The sequence below is a fragment of the Rhinolophus hipposideros genome, assembly GCF_964194185.1.
Source record: "Rhinolophus hipposideros genome assembly, chromosome: 11".
NCBI lineage: Eukaryota > Metazoa > Chordata > Mammalia > Chiroptera > Rhinolophidae > Rhinolophus > Rhinolophus hipposideros.
In genome coordinates this window covers 48,730,810-48,753,105 of record NC_138057.1, presented here as the reverse complement: position 1 = coordinate 48,753,105, position 22,296 = coordinate 48,730,810, and the positions used below count along the sequence as shown (strand labels likewise).

General features: G+C 46.8%; 1 protein-coding gene across 1 annotated transcript in view; it reads left to right on the top strand.

The window, feature by feature from the left end:
• The first annotated feature begins 181 nt into the window (after nucleotides 1-181).
• Nucleotides 182-22,296, top strand: part of GOLM1 (golgi membrane protein 1) — a 51,452-nt gene continuing 29,337 nt past the window's right edge. The window contains exons 1-3 of the mRNA XM_081066781.1: nucleotides 182-329; nucleotides 9,811-9,960; nucleotides 11,857-12,036. Of these exons, the coding sequence (XP_080922907.1) occupies nucleotides 9,832-9,960; nucleotides 11,857-12,036 (309 nt within the window). The 5' untranslated portion in view covers nucleotides 182-329; nucleotides 9,811-9,831. The remainder of the gene's footprint in view (nucleotides 330-9,810; nucleotides 9,961-11,856; nucleotides 12,037-22,296) is intronic.

The window sequence follows — 22,296 nt, the reverse complement described above, 5'->3', positions numbered from 1 at the left end:
AAGAGCGCCCCGGTGCCCTCGGCCGAGGAGGCGCGGCGGCCGGCGGCGGGGAGGCGGCGCCGCATTGGCTCCCGGCTCCGCCGAGGGGCGGCCCCGGGCCTCGGCCCTTCCTCCCCGCGCTCGCGGCGCCGCCTCCTCCCCGCGCTGCCCGCGCTGCCGGGGGCGGGGACTCGCCGCTGCGGAGGCGGGAGACGCCGCGGCGCCGGCTGCTGCGCGGGGCGCTGGGCGGGGAGCCGGCGGGAGCGCGGGGCCGGCGGCGGCGGGAGCGCGGCGGGTGGTCTGAGCGCCAGCCTGGCGGCGCCCAGCGGCCACGGGAGCCGCGGCGGGAGGTGAGTGAGTGGCGCGCGTCCCGGGCGTGCTGGTCGCCGCCCTGCGCCCCGGCCGCGTTCCCTCCTCGTCCCTTCTCGGCGCGGGCTCGCACCCAGAAACCCGGTCCCCGGAGACCCCGCCCAGCGCGCGCCCCGGCTGCAGCCTTCTTCCAGAGTCGCCCGGGGCCTTTGCACCCGGGCCGCCTGGACCTGCTGGGCTCAGTTCCCCGGCGCCGAGGGGTCGTGCGAGGGCTCCCTGCTCCTGCGGAGGCCAGGCTGCGGCGGTGCGGAGCCATTCTTTTTGTTCTGCGCTGGGTCACGCGCGTCGGCATCGAAAGTCAAAAGCTTGCGTCCGCGAATCCGTACCAGGGCCCGTGCTGAGGGCGCGATGGGCATGAGGGCCGGGAGGGAGGGCCGGCCGCGCCGCGCCTCACCTCGTCTTCCTCCCTCCACCCCCGAGGCGCGCGGGCCGTCGCGGTGCCCACGTTGGCAGCGGTCGCGTCCTGGCAGGGGACCTGGAGCTGGCCGCGGGGTGCTGGCCGCGGGGTGCTGGCCGCGGGGTGCTGGCCGCGACTGCGCCGCCGGAACCCATGTGGAGCCCATCTCAGTGATGCTCCAGGCCCTCTCCGGTAGTTCTCCACCTTTGGCAGCGTGGAGGATCCATAAAACTTTTGATCTGCTGTAAAAAAGAGTCTCCTGCGTTTATATGCTCTTTATATTTCACAACCTGTTTAACATTTTTAATGTTTTTTTGGTAAAACACAATAGGAAAATTACTTATTTTGATGAACGTTCTTTTTAGCGGAATTTAAGAATCATTATTATACTCAGAATGCCATGATATGATGCTAGTCATTTTCAGATGTCCCATTTCCAAATTTGCATAAATAAACTCGTGTGGCTTTCACCGTTTTGAGATTTCCTTTGTCTGGTTGGGGTCTCCATGGCCCTACAGACAGAAATTATGCAAATGTTGAGGGACATTACTAGGAGCAGATTATTAACATGTCCAGCAGCCTGATGAAATGTTTAACAGCTCTAGAGTGACTCTGCGTTTGGCTTATGGCCATCAGATTGACTCAAATTTAGGCAGTTTGTAGTATTTATGAATTTTTTGGAACTTGAGACCCGGGAGCAATGGAATCTCTTGGAGATCTTTGGATCTCCTGGAGCATTCTAGCTCTTCCTTCTTGTGTCATAAAAGATTAAGATAAGCTCATGTTATTGGGAAGAATAATTTTACTTTACGTATTTGTAAATAGAACCCAGTAACTAGCTAACACTATCTTTAGGCCAGAACTCAATTTTTAAGGTGTCAATGGTCAAAAAGACATTGAATTCTTAGGATGTTTAAAGAAAAAGGTTAGCTCTCCAAGATGTATTTCGTTCTCCTATGGAGAGGTTATGGTATTTTTTTCATTGGTTTTGCTCAAAAATGAAAGACCAAGGATGAGAGGAACCAGTGTGTGTGTGTGTGGGGGGGGGGGGCGGGGCAGATTGCAGTGAGACTGCTATTAGGAGCTAAGGATGCCATCTGCTTTCTAACTGCTGGCCATAGGTCCAGTTATTGATGGGGGATGCCAAGATTTTTCATTTACATATCTTTTCAAGGGTTGGGGCAAAAACAGCAGTGAGGGTTATTGACCATGTTGGACACGGGGCTACCGTCAGTCCATTTATGTGTCCACCTTCCCCAGCAGGGAGGGCACTGTTGACCTTACTGACAATCCTGTGCAAGTGCAGGCTGGGTGTTGGCATCTGAAACACTTAGGGTAGATGGGCAGAGCCTGGGCAAACTGCCTCCGTAGGGCAAAGTTGGAAGGGTGGAGTGTCACCAAGCAGGCTGTGATGAGCAGGGAAGTAGGGTCCCTTGGCAGGCACTTTAGTCAACTGGAGCTTGAAGGCAGCATGGTCCCTGAAGGCCATCCCCACTTCTAAAAAGGCTTGGCGTGGCCAAAGGGGAGGAGGGGAGGGAGGCTGGGATGAGGGATGAGAGCCCCTGTGCTCTGGGCTTTAATTCAATTGTACCATTGTTATTATTTTGTTTATCTTGAGAAAAAAATAAGTTGCCTCAGGAAAAGATTTATTTCTTTTCAGTGGCCTCATGGTTGAGAAATAACATCCATAAGTGGGATTAGTAAAACGCACTTTTTTATTTGTCAACAACAACAAAAAGCCCAAAAGCTTTGTTAATTTTTTTCTAAACATTTGTAAAAGTAGAAAGAATGATCTTTATATGCTTTTGCTCTCACCTTAGGAAAGAGTGTGTGGCATTTCATCTGCCTCCGAAAAACACATTCTTAGATTGTGGTTTTCTTTTTTACACTACAAGTTACTAATGAGATTACCGTAAAAGACAGACTTGGCTTGACATTTAAGAAGTGCTTCCTAAATTCCCAGAGAGTCTACTTTGATTCACACAGAAATTTCCTACACTTGAAGGAAAAAAAAGGCCTTCTCAGATTTTCTACAACATTTTGATCTTATTTTTCTTTAAAACCCTTCAGGGCTATCTAATAATACTTCCCTTATTAAACTAAGACAAAAAAAATCAAGTAATATCATGACAGCCCCTTTTACTTGGTACCAAGTAAATGCTCTCATTTAATTTTCCAGCATTGGGAGACATACACCGAGGTTATCCCTTTATAGGTGAGCCCAGGGGGGTTGGGAGATGAGTAACTTCCCATCACCCAGTTAGAAACATGTTCTCACACTGCATTACATCTCGTCTCGACGACCTGCCCAAGGCTCGTGATGGGGACCATGTCTTCTTTGTGTCACTTGAAGACAGATCGTTCTTGCCACCTTGGCGTCCTCAGTGGTGGGTTCCCTCACAGAAGTGAGCCTTGGAGTCTGAATGAGTTCAGTTTTGTTTTTTTCCTACTTCATGATGTATGTATGGGGTATAATTTTGTTTTAGGAGAAACTGTAAAATACTGTGATTTAATCTGGGAATGTTAGAAATCAGTTTTAGAACGTGCTAATGTTATTAATATACATCTTCCTCCTTAATTTTTTATTGTTACTGTTTGGTTTCTGTATTAAAAATATGCTCATTGAGGAGAAAAAGATTTTATAAATTTGTGGGGACAGAGTCCCAGGGAGCAGTTTCCATGCTCTCAGCCTCAAGTGGAAAGGTTCTGGCTCCGGTTATCACATGTAACTAGTTGGCCGTCAGCTGTAACCAGTTAGCCTTTGTCCACTGATATAACTGCCATGGCTGAGCTACCAAGAGCAGATTGCAGTTAGCAAGGGGTTGTTGGTTGGTTGGCAGAGAAGCGGATGGCGGATCAAGTGGATCCTGCTTTCTATATTTCCAACCCAGCCGCCAGCGAGACTATAGCGGTATGACTTGCCTATCTATGGCTCCGTGGGTGTTCCTTTTTGGCCTCACCATGTCCTGCGTTCTCAGCTGGAGCTGAGTCCCTGCATGACAAAAGTAAAAAATGAAAACTTCATCTCTTCCTCTCCTCTATACATTCTACTCTCACTACAGCTTATATGTATCCTTCCTCATAAACATTTGCTATGTTTTTTGTGGATATAAAAATATGTTCATTTATTGAGTATATTTTTTAAAATTTTTGAACAAAAATGGGATCATGTGATAATTACTATTTTGGAACTTTTTCACTTGACAATTTGTATTTTGATTATCTATGGCTCTCTAACAAATCACCTCCAAACTTAAACCCATCATTTATTATTGCTCATGAGTCAGCCTGGGCTCAGCTGAGTCGTTCTTCTACTCTATATGATATTGGCCAGGGCTGCAGTCTTTGGAAGCTCAGTGGGCTGGAACTTCAAGATGACTCATTGGCTAATTATCACCTTTTAAAAGTATCACCTTGGTGAATTCTTAGAAGAGGCAAAGTGATATACTAATGAGTGATTTAGAAAAAAAGATTAACTATGGTTCTCTGATTTCAGCGCTGTTAGAAATGGAGGGCCTAACCCATCACATCTGGTCTCTGTCATTATAGCTGATGGATTATTCCTTTTCTTTTCCTATTTTTTTCTATATCAAAATAGGCTGACTGTCGCCTGTGGATCTTGGTTTGCTGACCTCATTTGGAGATATTCTTGGAATAGGGTAGACTATTTCTAACCCCTCATAAAAAATGTCAGAGACCAAGCACCTCACAGCCCCTGGCACTGAGCTGGGGCTGCTCAGGTCTGTTTGCTCACGTAGTGACCTCTGAATTTCCTGCTCTGCACCTCAGCTCTCCAAGATCCAGGTGAGGCCATTTCCTGAGAAGGAATAAAGGTGCAGCTCCCCCACTGCTTAGAGAAGCTGCATTGTCTCTCGATGTTGACATTGGTCCAACAAGCTAATCTGATTTGATTGCTCATATATAGTGTTTTTGCCCATATGATTAAAAACCCCAATGTGAAAATAAGGAAATGGAAAGAAAAAGTATTTTAACTAGAAGGTTCAAAGGGCTCATGCATTTGACAGGTTGCCCATTTTCATATGCTTCTTTATTTTCAATAAAAGTAATTAGAGGTCTCTGCTCTCTTATAAAAATTTTTGTCTTATAAGCCAATGATTTTAACCAGTAGGGCAAATTCTTAAAATTAATTTAGCCAGCAGGAAATAACCTGCAGTTTTTTCATAATTTTTCCAATTTACCAAGACACTTTTAATGAGGAAACATACGACTTTCATTGCAGGGAAATCTGGGGTTTCATAGTTTAGCTGATTTAGGTTAATCATTTTTCACCATGTCAAGATGCCTATCATCAAATACGAGAGAAAACACATTCTGAAGCCTAATTTATAGTGAATATTAATATATCAAACATAATATATCTCCCACCACTTTCATCACCCCCTCAAGTCCACATAAATTCTACGGTGGGGAAAGGAGAGTGTTTATGGTATAATATTTGCCAACTGTAAACTGTGGCTCTGAGTTACTGCCCACACTCTTCATCAGTCTTTGTCATTTGTCACCTGTATCCATTCCTTTATTTTCAGCAGCAGTGGTTTCTACAGTCCCGTAAGTCAGTGGTGGAACACCTTGTAAACCTGAAGACTGAGCATTGGCACGTCCTTCCCCGTGGTCACCTTCTTACCTGGGCAGCCCTATGTCCATCTGGAGCCCAGGGCTCTCCTAACGGTCCCCTCCGGACAGCTGGGCAGCCGAGTTCTGGGTCACAGTGAGGGGCTCCTGAGACTGTACTTGTGTTCAGCTTCCTCAGCTTCCTCTCTTTTTCATTGTTCGGTCCGGGTCTGGGTTGTCTACTGCTGCAGCGACATCTGTGAGTCAGCCCCAGGTGATGGCAGTTACTGCTGCTACAATTGACAGGAGGCTCAATAGGAGGATTGCAGATGGCTGGTTCCTATAAAGTAGGATGATCGTGGAAGGAAAACATTCATCACCTTTTCCTTATAAAATAGGAATAGACTGGATCTAGAAATAATTTGTTATTCACTTTTCCATCTCTAATAATAATAGTCAACATTTATCGAGCAATTACTATGTGCTAGATGTGGTTCTAAAGCGCTTCTAATATCTTAACTCATTTAATCCTCAATAACCAAGGAGGACAGTGAGGCGCGGGGGAGGGGTCCTTTGGCTCCTAAAAGGTGGAACCAGGATCTGACACGGGCAGTTGGTTTTCAGTGTTCTCTAAACGCTGCCCTAAACTTCCTGGTGCTAGCATAATACCTGACTCGTGGCGGCTGCTCAGTAAATTTTTGATTGTGAGTGGCTAAAGGAAGGAGAATATTAAACAATCATTTATACACTTCCCTTGAAGTTGATATTCTGTTTTCAAACTTATAGTACACCCGCCCACCGACCTATAACTGCTGTAAAAACAAAAGGTCATGCAGGGATCCCATCTTAAAGTATATTGTTAGGGAATTAAGTATATGACCAAAATAGCCTTTCAAGACACTAGATAAAAATAGGTTATTCAGTAAGGGTGCTGAAGGAACTGGCTAGCCATTACCAAAAAAAAAAAAAAAAAAAAGGTTGTATTCTTTGTATTGCCTTTCTCCTTACATTAAAAAGGAATTCCAAGTGGATGAACGATTTAAATATAAATATGAAACCATAAATATGTTGAGAGGAGATATGGGTAAATGTATTTCTAAAATTAGAGTAGGAAATGTCTTTCTAAGTCTAAACAAAATCCAGAAGTAATAAAAGATTGACAAGATGAGGTTATTTTAAAAACACCATCAACAACCAAAAACTATGGGCAAAAAATTGCATAGAGAAAGTGTCACGCCGGGTGGCATGCGGGGTCTCTGGTCCTGCTCCCCACATAAGAGCTCAGGACATGATGAGGCCAAAAAGAAACACCCACGAGCCATAGGTAGGGGAGCCATACCACTATACTCTTGCTGGTGGCTGGGTGGGTTTGGGGACAGAGCCCCAGAAAGCAGTTTCCAGGCTCTCGGCCTCATGTGGAGACGTGCTGGCTCAGATAGTGGATGGCCATCAGCTGTGGCTGGTTGGCCATCAGCTGTCGCCATTAAGCCATTGGTCACTAATATAACTGCCGCAGCTACGGAGGGGAGCCGAGGAGAGTGAAGGAGGAGAGTGAAGGAGGAGACTGAAGGAGGAGACTGAAGGAGGAGACTGAAGGAGGAGACTGAAGGAGAGTAAGGAGAGTCGAGGAAAGTTGGTCGGTTGGCAGCAAAGCGGACAGCAGGTCGCATGTCGTGTAAACCCAGCCTCCATTGAGACCATAGTGGTATGACTCCCCTACCTATGGCTCCGTGGGTGTTCCTTTTTGGCCTCACCATGTCCTGCGTTCTTATGTGGGGAGCGGGAGCCCCGCAGGCCGCCCCGCCGGACACCCCGCAGGACAGTGGGAGACACAGGAAACAGGAGCCACACTATCTACAACCTGCAGTCCACTTCTCTCTCTGCCAGCCAACCTCACTTGGTAGCTGCAATCCGTTGTGCTGACTGCAATTTGCTCTTGCTAGCTCAGCTACCATCTTCTTGCTAGCCCCCATTTTCTGGTAGCGTAGCCACAGCAGTTATATTAGTGGCCAATGGCTCACTGGTTACAGCTGATGGCCATTTACTACCTGAGCCAGCACTTTTCCACGTGAGGCCAAGAGCCTGGAAACCGTACTCCTGGCTCTGTCCCCACAGAAAGTCAAAGGACAAATGAAAAATTGAGAAAAATAACCCATGAAAGACCAAACAGTTTATCTTTAATATACAAAGAGCTCTTACAAATCAGTAAGATGAACACCCCAGTTTAAAATGGGCAAAGAATATAAAAATGTATTTCACCAAATGAACATACATATGGCCAGTGAATGAAAAGATGATCATTTAGGCTTATAACTAAAGAAATATATTTTAAATATCATTACTAATGAGATTGCCAGACATTAAAAAGTTTGTGTGTTATTGTGTGAGAATACAGATAATTCTCATACAGCTTGTGGGAGGGTAAATTACTGGAAATGCTTTGGAATCCAGCATGGTAAGCTCTATCAAAATTTTTTTAGAAATTTAATTTACGAAAGGAGAAAAGTGACAGGGTGTATTACTAAGTGATTCACAACATGTGTAGAACAGTGTAAATGATCTTGTTTGGATTAAAAAATATGTATTGATGCTTGTAAATGCATCAAGATTGACATCAAGAAGAGTGGCTGCATATTATTATAGAATCTCCTGGGGAGATTAAAAATACCTACTCATGGGCCCTGCTCTCAGTCTGTTGAATTAGAAGTGGAGGAGTGGGGTCCACATCTTGGTGCAGGCATACCTCAGATTTTGCGGGTTCAGTTCCAGGCCACCACTTACAAGAAAGCGAGTCATGATGTTTTTGCTGGTGGAGGGCCTTGCTGTCTATTTATTAAAAACACTGCACCTGTGAACCTCAGTAAACCAAAGAACAGTAAAACGAGGTGCACCTGTGTCGTGCAGGGGACCCTGCTCGCTGTGCCATTTGTCATGCGGGGCGTCCGGCGGGGTCCCTGCTCCTGCTCCCGCTCCCCACATAAGAACGCAGGACATGGTGAGGCCAAAAAGGAACACCCACGGAGCCATAAGTAAGGGAGTCAAACCAATTTATTCTCGCCGGCGGCATCTGCCTCTCTGCAATCCGCTCTTGCTAGCCCCCATTCTTTTTCTGCTAGCGTAGCCCCAGCAGTTATATTAGTGGCCAATGGCTTACGGGTTACAGCTGATGGCTATCTGATTACAGTTGATGGCCATTTACTACCCGAGCCAGCACCTTTCTATGTGAGTCCGAGAGCCTGGAAACTGCCTTTTGGGGCTTTGTCCCCACAACCTGTATTATGAAAGAGACTGTCTCTCCCAGTGACACACGTAGAAATACCATAGGGTGAGAGCTGGCTTTCAACTTTCCTGTGTTCTCACAAGAGCTTTACCACAAAGGTGAGTCCCCAGTGATATTTCCTCCCCCTCCACCCCTTTCCTCATTCACCCTCCTCCCTCTTCCTCCATTGCCTGCCCAACCTGGCATAAAAGCCTCAGAAATAGCCTTTATTGCTTGCGTTGCCCTCTGTCTGATAAGGTCCTGTTTTACCTGGCTCAGCAAAAGCCTGTCGGCAAAATCAACTTTCCTCTTCTTTGGTGACTAAGGCTGGGATCCAGCCAGACCTCATGTTGAGTTGAAGCCCATGAACAAAATTGATGGCTCCTTTCTTGTAAGCTACATGCATACATGTGTTTCTTTTAAGAAGCTCCGTGCTCTCAGCAGCTCTCAAAGTCTCTTGGTGACTTGGATGTGCTGTGGTCGCACAGATCAGGGCTCTGACGGGAGAGAAAGGAGGGAAGCCAGGTGGAGGCCTCCTTTCCGTGTGTCCCTGTGACTTAACACACAGTGCAAATTCACTGTGACTCCCGAGGATTGCTGTCAGAACTCCTCCAGGACGCTTTCCTGCTTTGCTCAAGAAACCTTCAGGGGTGGCCGGTTAGCTCAGTTGGTTAGAGTGTGGTGCTGATAACACCATGGTGGCGGCAGGTTTGATCCCCGCATGGGCCACTGTGCGCTGTGCCCTCCTTAAAACAACAACAACAAAGAACAACAAAAACGCTTTAATCAGATGTTGTTAGTAATTCTGTCAAAGAGTTTTCAAAAAAAACAAACCCTCTTAGAAATCAAATCAAAAAAGCCTCTTTGGAGCATAATGAAAAGTGGATGCTTTCTAGTTGGATGTGGAAACTCCTAACATTTGCTGTTGCTGTTTATGGAGATGATTCATTTTCAAAGTCTACCACGGAAGTAGGTGCTATAATTATCCCCATTTTACAGATGAGGAAACGGAAGTGAGAGAAATTACTTGCCCGAGGTCTCAGGCCGACAGGGAGCCAGCCCTATGCCCAGGACAGACACCACTGGCTGCTGGATAGGCTGCGGTACCTGTTCTCCATCGCCAGCTTCGTGTTTCAAGGAGACGCCAGTCATGCTTCAGGGCAGGGTGCCTTCCTGTTGGTTGGGACGATGGATGTGGACTAGTACTGAGCTCCTGTTTGTTTTTATTTGGCAGATTCTCAGCCTGGCCTTTGAGATGATGGCACTGGGAAACGGGCGTCGGACCATGAAGTCGCCGCCCCTTGTGCTGGCTGCCCTGGTGGCCTGTGTCATTGTCTTGGGCTTCAACTACTGGATCGCGAGCTCCCGAAGCGTGGATCTCCAGGTGTTTTGCTCGTCTGCATGTCACAGAGTGTTTAATATTGCTGGGTGATGGCGTGCGCGCGAGAGCTTGCTGTTTATCGCCACCTGAGGCACTGCGCTCGGTGGTGTGCACTCGCTGAAACGTGAGTTCGGGCTCAGCATGTGCCCCACCCAGCCCGGGGCCTGACTCCACACCAGCTCTGCTCTTCTGTGGGAGAGGACCCCCTTGTGACTTCTTAGGATTGCTGTCAGAGCACGCCTCTGCGTTTTCCATGCAGTAACAACTTTTAGTGGAGCCGTTTGGGCTGGTCCTGGGAAGACAGCTTGCTGAAGTGTGCGCTGACCACAACCCATTCCTGTCCTCCCGGCCACACTCGGTATCAAAGGGTGGTATCGGAAGTGTAGTGGGATAATGGGGGTGAGAAATGGGGTTTTGGGGGGACCAGTCTTTATCACCCTCATTTGATGGTGGTGATCATTTTAGCTTTCCTGTTTATTGTGGCCCATGGTGGGTAAGGCAGAGCTGAGTAATGATAACCAGTCTCCTTGGCGAAACTTCAGTTGGGCTCCTCGGGGCCCTCTTTTCAACGAGGCCTCCATCTTGGCCCCTCCCCCTCATCCTGGTTTTGGCCTGCCCAGCCCAAGCTTAGCAGAGAGTCATGCTAAGTCATCCCTCTGCCCCTGACATGTGATCAAGCTCCTCCTTCTCATTCTTGACGTCTAAGCCCGCCGTTCGCAGGAATCCTATTAGCCCAGATAAGCAAAAGTCCCCCTCCCTCGGTGTCTCCTCTTAATACTTTTCCACCCATTCACCACCTCAGTCTGCTCATTGCCTGTGGAAATCCTCTGCTGTCTTTGCTGTATTCAGAGTGAAGCATGGTTTCTCTCCCCTCCTGCCGTAGTCATGACCCGAGTTGTGATAGTCTTGAATAAAGTTTTCTTTACCGTTTTAACAAGCATCAGAATAATTTTTCTTTAACAGTACATTACATACATCATCATGTTTTGTACACAAAGTCTACAAGGTAGGTACTTTATTTTCCCCATCGCATAGGTGGGCAAACTGAGGCACCAAGAGGTAACGTACTGGGGGAGCTGGGATTCCAACCCAGTCTTTGTGATGGCAGAGCTTGGGCTCTTAGCCATGGAACTTCATCCCACTTGAGTGTTTTTCCTCCTTCCATGTTTACCTATCCAGGGTTGTAGTGCCTTTGTCTCAGCTTCCACCAGAGCTGTGTTCTCTTGGGCAGATGTGGTCTCGTTGCCCAGTGTTGGAGAACTGAATCTGTTTTTTAAATTTTGTCTGATAAAGCGTGATTAAGTGCTCTGTCAGTGGGGAAAAGGAACTAAATATTTGAGTACCAGCTCACACCAGGTAAAGCATGAGGCATTTTACGTACTTATTTAAACCTCACAAAATTCCTGTGGAGGGGTGTGGTGGGTGTTTCCATGGAGACATGCAGTGGAGACAGAAGCTCAGAGAAGTGAATTCCTCACTTCTAGCACCGTTTCTCTAGAAAAACCTGTAGTGTCAACACAGTTGACTAAAAAGTTTGAGCCTTGGGAATGCTGTGTTTCCCTGAAAATAAGACCTAGCTGGACAATCAGCTCTAATGCGTCTTTTGGAGCAAAAATTAATAGAAGACCCGGTATTACATTATATTATATTACATTACATTACATTATATAAGACCTGATCTTATTTTACTGTAATACCGGGTCTTCTATTAATTTTTGCTGCAGAAGGCGCATTAGAGCTGATGGTCCGCTAGGTCTCATTTTTGGGGAGACACGGTACACCGTGTATAAGGCTTGCTGCTAACTTTGGGCTCCAGTGTTGTCTTTGCTGAGAGAGCTCAGATGGGCTGGTCTCTACGGGTGGCTTGACCTTTGCCCTTACACTGTGGTGTCCTTGTAGACTCGAATCATGGAGCTGGAAGGCAGGGTCCGCAGGGCGGCCGCGGAGAGAGGCGCTGTGGAGCTGAAAAAGAATGAGTTTCAGGGAGAGCTGGAGAAGCAACGGGAACAGCTCGACAAAATCCAGTCCAGCCACAATTTTCAGATGGAGAGTGTCAACAAGCTACACCAGGATGAAAAGGCAAGACTTGCTTTGTTTTCCTTTCAATCTGTTCTAAATATCAGTTTATATGCTGTCAGGTTCTTCTCGATGGGAGGATAAATGGCTGTGTCTATATTTATGTAATTATATGGAATTGGTCTCTTGGTCAAGCTTTGGGTATCTCCCCCCCATCTGCCCATTAGTCCGTGGGTGGGCTTGTTGTAAAACCTTTTGCAATGGTGATAAATGTGTCTCAAAGAGGAATAACATTTGTGCTCATGGATTGGAAGAGTTGCAGACCTCGAAATAAGTACTAACAATGAAAGTAGACTCGAGTGCTGGATTTTAAGTTAAAAAAATAAAATCAGATCCAACACAGATTAAAAAGGGGCTTCCTGTTAATTAACATATCTAAGCTTTATATGGCTTGCGTTTTCTGTTTTCCTTAGGAATGGGTGACTGTATTTTCTTCTTTATTAAATTGTGTAAAGGTGTGAGTTAGGAATGTCATCTTTTCTGAAGTGCATCAGACTCGTGACCATTTATTACCTAGAAGAGTTTAGCTTTTCCATGTACTTTTCTCTCTGAAATACTTGATTTATTGGGAGGAGGTGGTATTCTGAGATCCATTATCTTGAAGGTACACTTGGCTTCTGTATGAACTAGTGTAATTCACCAGAAAAGGAACCATTTCTGTAATTCACCAGGAAAGGAACCATTTCTAGGTAGGGCCTCAGACTTTTATTATGTACCTTGTTTAAAATGTGAGAAATACATTTTCTTTCATTTGCAGAGTACTTTCCCATATTCACAAACGTATATTGCATCCCTGGGAATTATTCCAATTTTAATGCTGTTATAGTAAAATGCTTCCTACTTGCTGTATACTTTTCTCATGTGTGGGTGGCTCTATTTGTGTGCCTGAAATCTGCTTTAACTGAATTGAATAAGAACTAGACATTTCGTGTTTCCCCGAAAATCAGACCTAGCCGGACCATCAGCTCTAATGCATCTTTTGGAGCAAAAATTAACGTAAAACCTGGTCTTATTTTACTATAAGACTGGGTATAATATAATATAATATAATACTAAGTCTTATATAGTATAATGTAAGACCGGGTCTTTATTTATTATCTTTATTTATTATCTTATATTAATTTTTGCTCCAAAAGACGCATTAGAGCTGATGGTCCGGCTAGGTCTGATTTTCGAGGAAACAGGGTAGTATGAGTTTCCCAGGATTGCTGTAACAAATGACCATAAACTGGGTGGCTTAAAGCAACAAAAATCGATTCTTGCACTGTCTGGAGGTTTGGAAGTACAAAGTCGGTGTCAGCAGGACCTCAAAGAGGACTCTTCCCTGCCTCTTGTCGCTTCTGCTGGCAGTCTTTGACATGCCTTGACCAGCTGGTGTATCACTCCAGTCTCTGTCCCCATCCTCACAGGGCCATCGTCCCTCTGCGTCTCTGGACCTTGGCCGCTTCATTTTAGTCATGTTGTTTTAGCACCCACCCTTGTGACTTCATTTTAACTGAATTACGTCTGCATAGACCCTGTTTCTAAATAGGTTTTTCATAGGTTCACTTACAGGTTCCAGGTGGACATGAATTTTGGGGTACCACCATGACACCTTTTATTGTAGTCAGGGTCACTTCCTCTGCCATAGTTAGAAGTGAGTCCAGCCCCAATTGCAGGGGAGGGAATTAAGACTCCATCTTTGGGAACAGAGTCAAAAAACTGGAGGTCGCATTTTGAAACCACATTTGTGTGAGTATAAGTAACCTTCAGACAACCACCAGTGAAATACTGTTTTCTATATGTGTGTCTATATAAAACAGGGTTTTAAGGCACCTAAGTAGAAAGAGACCCTCAGGTTTTAGTTAGTTTTTGGCAAAAGCTAATAGAGGTTCACTTGGAAAGGTATGCATTATCTCCTAAGGATGGCACAGAGTGGTTTAATTCATTCTTTTATGTTGTTGTCAGAAGGCTGATCCATATTTTTGGGTCTGAAAACTTACCAAGTTCTTGGGTACTCTCCTGGGTGGTGGCTGCTCCATAGCCACACATGGGAGGGACAGAGTACCTGACATCTGAAATGCTCGGGGGAAGAATCAAGACCCTGACTTACTTAGTAGCACTTGGTCCAGGGAATGTCAGACTTTCTGCCATTGTGTTCATTTTTGCTTGCCACAATTTAGAGTGAGACGTAGCTTCATTTTCCATGTTTGTGTTTGTGACATTCTTGCTAGGCTGGTTTCTTGCATTTATCTGATGTTGACATTTAGACTTTTCATTTGTTGTTAAATGGGTAAATTAATAATGCAGTAAAGAAAATTGTTTGAGTAACAATTCATTTGTAATGGAAATACAGTTCTTGTATCATTTCCTAAGGGAAGCACCTGACCTAAAAAAGCAAAGTTGCCGACTGGAAGAATGGAAGAGGGGATGTTGGTGACTTGTCAACTGTTTTCTGTCCAGAAAGAGAAAAGCTTATACTAGAGGCAGCTGGGAAGGTGGGGGGAGGACAGGCCACCCATTCATCTTGCCTCCGCCCACCTTTGTCACTCTCCTGTGAAACCTCCACCTGCATTGGGTGGCTTCAGTGAGCTTCCAGGTTTCTCCTCTCTGCATGGTAGCTTGGGCATGAGGAGACTCTGTCAAGCATTATTTGAGACATGCGGCATGAAGCTATCATGTTTTAGAGGGCCTTTCTGTGGTAAATGACCCGTTAGTGGACTTTCCATGGTTGTTGGGCAGTGAGAGCCAGGAGAGCTGAGGTGGTTTCTTATCATTGGTTCTCTGTGGTCTTGGACCTGGGATGGGGTCTGCAACACAGTTGCAGCAGTATTGGTGTCTGTGAGTGACTTCCTCTGTAAGACTCTGTCTCTTATAAAGGAAATGGCTAATGTTAGAAAGTCTGGACATTTGTCCTACTTTAGAGTTTTCAAAGTGCTTTCTGCACATAAGAACACATTTAATTTGTCAAAGTGCCCGCCTGGGAAACAGGTGTTGTGACTTCTGAGATGGAGGTGAAGACTGCACCCTGAGGTCATTTGTGTGGGCTCCGGGACTTGCAGAGGGGCTGGCAGGGGCTGGGCCCGAGCTGGCAGCTCTTTCCCTCTGGCTCCAGGACACAGAATTCTTGTATGGCAAGACACAGTTCTCCGAGTGTTGCAGTTTCTTCTCTCTGGGCCAGCTGTTTCTGTGCATCTGAGAACATGGTTTTCTTCTGGAGGGGTGGTTTTCTTGGCCCGAGTGGACTTGTGAAGATAAGTGTAGTTTCTTTGATTTTTATCACCTTTTATCCTTGTGATTGATTGAAGAATCAAGGGTTCTAGAATAGCTTTTCTGTTTTTAATTCTCATTAATTTTCCGTGTTCAGTTCTGTCCATCTGTTTAGTATGCGCAGGTGCTGGGCTTATGCCCAGTTGTGGACTAGGCTGTGTCTACTGTCCGTGGATTTCTCATGGAGTGCTGGAAACCACGAGTAAATGGGTCTGTCGGGCTCAGCCATGGAGAACTCACTCTAGCTGTTTTAAGCAGAAAAGGTTTGGCCTGGGGCAGTAGGTGCCAGCAGAATGGTGGGAGGGTCTGGGGGCAGTCACGCAGGGATGGCTTGCCTGTCAGGCCTGGCCCCAGCGGCGGGACGGAGGCTGCCTCTGCAGCCTTAGCTCAGAGCCAGGGCACTCCTTGCTCCATTCTGTTCCTCCAACCCTAATCCTGCTCAGCATTCCAGTCCCAAGTGAATGCATCTGATTGGATCTAAATCCCACTGGAAACAAGCCTGGAAATTGTCCTTCAGCTTTAAACCTTTTCAGGAAGGCGCAGTAAAAGTTGTGTGCCAGCCATGGAGGAGCCGATCTGCGTCCCCCATCAGGCCTGTAGGGTCGGGGTGTCCAGGTGCCGCATGAGTCACAGGAGAGCTGTCCGCACGTGTCTCACCTGGAAGTGCCAGGTGAATGTGTCCCTCCAAGGGTGTCAGAAGGTGGTAACAGCATCTGGTGGCTGGTGTGAGCGTGATGTTGGGCATACAAGTACAGAGGATTTCAGGGACCCTTTGGCACTGAGCCTTTTAAGCCACTAAGGAGTTTGGACTTGAGTTGGAAGATAGGGGAACCATCACAGGGTGCAAGGTCATCAGATCTGGGCGTTTAAAAGGCAGACGCGGGTCCCTCGGGAGCAGGGCAGAGAGGAAGCAGAGCACTTAGGCAGCTCTTTAAATATTTGAAGCAAAAATGAATGAATTCTGCAAAGTGAGCAGGTTCAAGAGACAGCCGGCAGGCGGAATCGACGTGCCTGAGTGACAGGCTGGTGGTGGAGAAGTGAGGGATTGTACGTTCTCTGCTTTACCGCTTGGATGTAGCCTTCAAAGAGCTTTGTAATGAACTCGAGTAATTTACCTCCCACATTTGAAAAAAAAAATGTGTTAGGAGAAATGGCAAGACGGGCTGTTCCTGCAGACGCCCTTTCTGCGCTGTCCCCACCGCGCTCCCCATCCCCACCCTCGGCATCCCCCACTCCCACCCTCAGGGGAAGGGGCCTGGGGTCTGTCGGGGGCTGCGCTGGACCTCAGAAGGAAACTTGGGGAGAGCTTACTTGATTCAAGACTGATTGGATTGTATGATGTACCTTGTGTTGATTCCAAGGTGGAGGGTGTTACCTTATAGTGAGACTGGCCAGTGATCATGGAGGTTGAGCAGACGTGGCTGTGTGTTCTGTGCGTTCTTTCTTGTTCTGCGGGGATGGGAACAAACCCTGCAGAGGTACTCACGCACTCGTGGACTCGGCTCTTCCTTACCAGGAAGCCTTTCCATGTGTCCTTGCTCTCGACGGCGTAAGGGATGGCTAGCCGGTGCTCCTGGGCTTGTTCTCTCCTCACTCAGAATTCCCTGCCCCTCTGTTTCCGGTTCATCCAGCGCCGCAGGGCAGGTGGTTGATGTGACATGCATCAAATTTGACCTGTCTTGTGTTTTCTCTTTGGCACTGACAGTGCGTGGCTCTGAGGACTCTGTTGAAGAACAATGTGTGGGACCTGCTAGGAGTACTGGCTGTGGCCCTGTAACCCACACACTTAGTTCAGTTTCGTTTTCTCTGTAGTCCCCAAGTTTCGCTGAACTCGCTGTACACCTCCCTGCAGGAAGTCAAGATTTGACCTTCCCACAAGAGAGGGTGGAGATTGTTTGGATTTCCATTCGGAAAGGAAAGAACCAAAGCCACTGGAGGAGCTTAGCCTGGGCTTCTGTGTCAGGGGGATGGGGTTGAGATTTGAATCTGCCACTCAGCACCAGCCTTGGACTGTTGAGGGTGGCATTTCCTGCCTGGTTAAAGAACAGCTAGGGAATGTTCTGGATCGCCGGTGCTGTCTGTGCAGCCATGAGTGTTTTTCTTCCTCTGAAAACAGATGAAGATTTTCAAGCGCCCACCCCCCAGTCAAGCCCCTGTGTGCTGTGCTTTTCTGGCTTGGCAGTGTTTCCAGTTGCAGTCTTTCTGGGGAAGTGTCAGGAATGGAACCAGGAAGAGCTGAGGGGTAGGGGTGACACTGAGGAGGGGACTCCCCCAGGGGAAGGGGACCCAAGTTCCCTGGCAGCAGGCAGCTAGTGATAAAAAGACCCAAGGTCTGCGGACTGAGAAGTGGGGGCCCTCTTTCTGCCTTAGAGCCAGCTGCTGGAGAAGCAACAAAGAACCTTCTGGGGGTCCCACTGCCTGTTCTATTGGTGTCCTGGGAGTTCTCTTTGACCCAGGTCCTTGTGGGTAAAAGGCGCATGGGTACTTGCCACCTGGGAGGCAGTTGTGTCGGGTTCTCAAAATCAAGAGCAGTCTCCTCAGTTTGTTTCCACCCCTCCTTCCTCCCCCGGTCCTCTCCTCTTCCCCTCTCCCTCCATTCTTCCTTCCTCTCCTTATTCCCCCGTCTTACCCCCCATCCCATCCTCCCTCTCGTAAGTATTGTGGCCCTTCCTGGGGACACTGGGGATGGGTGTGCAACAGTCTTGGTCCAAGGCTTCCTCCCCATGGGCCTGGCGGTGTCCCCTTGATGGAAACCTTATTCTGCAGAGCGGTGGGGCCCCAGTGCCCCGCCCGGTATTACCAGGGTCAGTCCTGGCCCTCCCGTGAGTTGCAGGTAGTGCTTTCCCAGCCGCTGCGGTGGGAGGATGTGTTCCATTCTGTGTGACAGTGCAGGGACCTTCTGGCCAGAGGGATTTGAGATGCAGAGAGCAACCGTGCCTGTGTGTTTTCCTGGCTAGGTGGTGCTTTGTTTTCTGAGCTCTGTATAGTTATGCTTCATCTCCCCTCCAACCTTCCCATTGAAACTCCATGGCTTGAGCCCGTTCTCCTACAGCCATAGCCCAGACCACCTTGCTGCCCATCCTATGGCACCTGCCCGTTAGGCACCGTGGCCCCTCTGACCAGGACCCTACTTACTGCTCACTGTCTCCTGAGCACTCGCTCACACACACTCATTTCCTGTTCATACTGTCACACGTGTTCTGACACCACGTCACACTCACTCCCACCCGTGCCCTCACACATTAATTCAGTAACTCACCCACCCACACATTCTTTGTGGGATTTTTTGGGTATTTTTGTATTGTGGGGAAAACATAATTATGATCATTTTAACTGTTTTTACACGTACAGTTCGGTGGCATTGAGTACTTTCCCGTTGTTGTCCAACCTTTAATCACCACCATCCACCTCTAGAACTTTTCATCTTCCCCATCTGAAATTCTGTCCCCTAAGCAATAACTCCCCGTTCCTCCCTCCTCCAGGCCCTGGCAACCCCGTTCTACTTTCTGTGTCTATGAATTTGACCATTTTAGGTACCTCATCTGAGTGAAATTGTACAATATTTGTCCTTTGGTATCTGGCTTATTTCACTTAGCATAATGTCTTTAATACACCTTCTTACTCTCTCTCTACACACACTTACTCACACACCCATTCTGTTCTGCCCCTACCATTTACTGGACTTGGAATGACACAAGTTGCAAGTTCTTAGTCTTACTGGTGTCCTGGATTTCTTTTTTTTTTTTTTGCCCTGGATTTCTTTAACCCCCAGAGTAGGTCTTGATTTTAGCCCTTAGGCCTTGTCTTTCTCTTAGCACCTCCTCTGTGGTTGGGACTCAGCCTCTTCCTGCTGCCACCAGAGCTGTGAGATTCTGGGTGTCACCTGCCCCATGCACACCTCTCCCTTGCCCCTGTCGCCGTTTGTTGTGGGCCATGTCTGGCCACCTCCCGACTAACCGGTGAGCCAGTGGGCAGTGGTGTCGACTGTTCACTTGGCACCTTCAGGCCTCTGCTCTCGCCGGACACATGCACACGCTGTGCAGGCTGGCTCAGTTCTGGAATTCTTCACGTGGCTCCTTGGACAGCTGTGCAGTTCAGTGGCCCTGCCTCCCCGATCCACTCGTGTGAGCTTTGGATGAATGTGTGTCTCCTTGTGTCACAAGGTTCTCGCAGCCCTGCTCACAGGGAACTGGCTTCCTCTTGCTGTGCTTGCTTCCTGGGGACTTAGGATCACAGGCATTTGGGGGATTGAAGCGATGCGTGTGGTCATCAAGATCAGTGGTTTTCAATCCAACGGGCACATGGTGGAGAGGCTGGGGGCCAGGCGCGCGGAGTCAGAGCCTGGACCTCCCCCTGGCCCTGCTGTCCTGTCTTTTATGTAGACAGCGATTGACTGACTAAACCTCCAGCCTACGCACGGGGGCCATTTGGAAATGTAGGGGTGGGGCTTTTTTAAAAATCTGATGATACACATTTCATGGGCGAGGGTGCTACGGACATTTAGAGGGGATGAGGGATGAAGGGAGCAGATCAGGATTGTATATATGCTGCCATGTGGGGAACCATATGGTAAGTGAAGAATAGTCCCACCTGAAATTCCCATAGTGTGTCCCTATTAAAACACTGCAGGCCAACCGTTGTGGTTCCAGTTGGAGAAACTGAGGCCAGAAGTTAAGTGATGGTGGCCAAAGTACAGACCGCAAACCAGAACCCACAGCCTCGGCCTCTCCTCCCTCCTCCCTTTCAAGTCTTCTCATTTTCTTCCAGAAAATCCACTCCCTCCCTCTCTGTCTCTCTGTCTCTCTCTCTCTCTCTCTCTCTCTCTCTCTCTCTCTCTCTCTCTCTCTCTCTCTCTCTCTCTCTCTCTCAGCTCATTTCTCTTTTCCTTGCTCCTCCATTTTAGCATTAATGAGCCTCAAAAGCCCTTTATCATAGTTGACACATTGTTGATGAACTATATATACTATGATAGCAAAACTGCTTAATTTTAGGAGTGAAATTACAAGTAAGGATAACACACTGGAAAGATCTGTACCTCTAAAAGGTCTTGAACATGACCAAAATTTCCTTCAGAAAACAGAAATTTATCTCAGCATCTTTTAACTGACCTTTTTCCCCTCTAAAACCAGCCTTGAAGTTAAGATTAAAAAGGAAATTCATTCTTAGGTTTGCTTTTCAGTTTTAACGGAACTGAAGCTTTGCTTTTCTGTTTTAATTATCAGCCGCGTGACAAGATTATGTGTGTATGCTGTGTATGAAGACTGGTTGTGGAAATTTTTAAACATTAAAACGTAGACAATGATCTAATGGACCCTCATGTATCCAATGTCAGGCTTCCGTGATTATAACGCGTACTTTTTCCATCATAAATATTTCAGTATATATCTCTAAGGGGTGGGATCTTCTTTTCTTAACTGCAGTACCATTACCAAATACCCTTAATATCACATAATCAGTCGGTGTTCACATTTCTGGGTCTGTGTATTTTAAATCACAAAGTGACTTACGTCCGCTGGAGGGTTTTGTGGACTGCAGTAGTTGCCGCATCACTCTGTGCGGTGGTTTCTCTGAGAACATGTGTTCGGTGAGCCAGGATGTGGCCCATGGGGGTCGTGGGCATGAAGTGTTTGGGTGGCAGCACCTGCTTTGTTGTTGGTGTGAATAGATGCCAGTGTGTGTGTAATCTTAGTGGGATGCCATAAATAACTAACTATCCAGCATTTCTCTGCACCTGGGATCTGTGTGCCCTCTTTTCTTATCCCTCAGGGACTGTGCTATCCCTGCTGGCAAGTGGCAGTAGAGCACTGAAAATGTCCCAACTGAGATGTGCTGCTCGTGTGAAATATGCTAGATTTCCAAGGCTAGATTTAATAGAAATAAAATAGCTCATTAATTCTGTTTTATGTTGATTGCATCTTGACATGATATTTTGGATATATTAAATATAATCTTAGGATTTGATTTCACCTGTTTCTTTTTTCACATAACTGAAAGCTCACCATTTTAACCATTTTAAAGTGTATCATTCAGTGGTGTTTGGTATATTCATGATGTTGTGCAACCATCACCACTAATTTCAGAACATTTTCATCACCCCAAAAAGAAATGTGTACCCATTTGACAGTCTCTCCTTCCAGCCCCTGGCAACTACTAATTTACTTTGTATCAATTTGCCTGTTCTGGGCATATCATATCAACATAACCACACATTTTATAACTTTTTGTGGCTTGCTTCATTCACTTAGCGTAGTGCTTTCAGGGTTCATCCATGCTGTACCATGTGTCAGTGCTTCCTTCCTGTTAGTGGCTGGATAATATTGCATTGTATGTGTGGTATACCACTCTTTGTTTATCCATTCATCACTTGATGGACATTTGAGTTGGTTCTACTTTTTGGCTATTGTGAATAATTCTTCTATGTAAGTTTGCGGACAAGCTTTTGTGTGGATGTATGTTTTGGGTATATGCCTAGGAGTGGAATTATTGGGTCATATGATCACTTTGTTTAACTTTTTAAGGAACCGCCAAACTTTTTCACAGCAGCTGCACCGTTTCGTGTTCTCATTGGCTGTGTGTGAGGGTTCCAGTTGCTCCACGCCCTTGTCAGTACTTATTCCCCTCCCCACCCCCTTTTTCTTCACTTGTAGCCGTCCTGGAGTGTGTGAAGTGGCATCTTCTCATTTTGATGTGTTCTCTACTGACTAAATTGTTGAGCATCTTTCATTGACTTGTTGGCCATTCGGATATCTTCTTTGGAGAACTGTCTATTCAAATCCTTTGCCCAACATGTTTCTTTTTACTTCATGTCACTGCTATAGAATTTAAAATTCCCATACATGACTAACACATTTCTGTCGGATGGCACTGCTCTGGGAGATTTTTAAGTTGGTGAGGGGTAAAAAGAAGACACTAACGAATACTCCATATTCTTCCCTTCATTCCTAATATCATGCCCAGGTCACTAAGATTAAGTGTTTCATTTTAGGTTCCTCTACCTGAGGCACTAACAGGAAT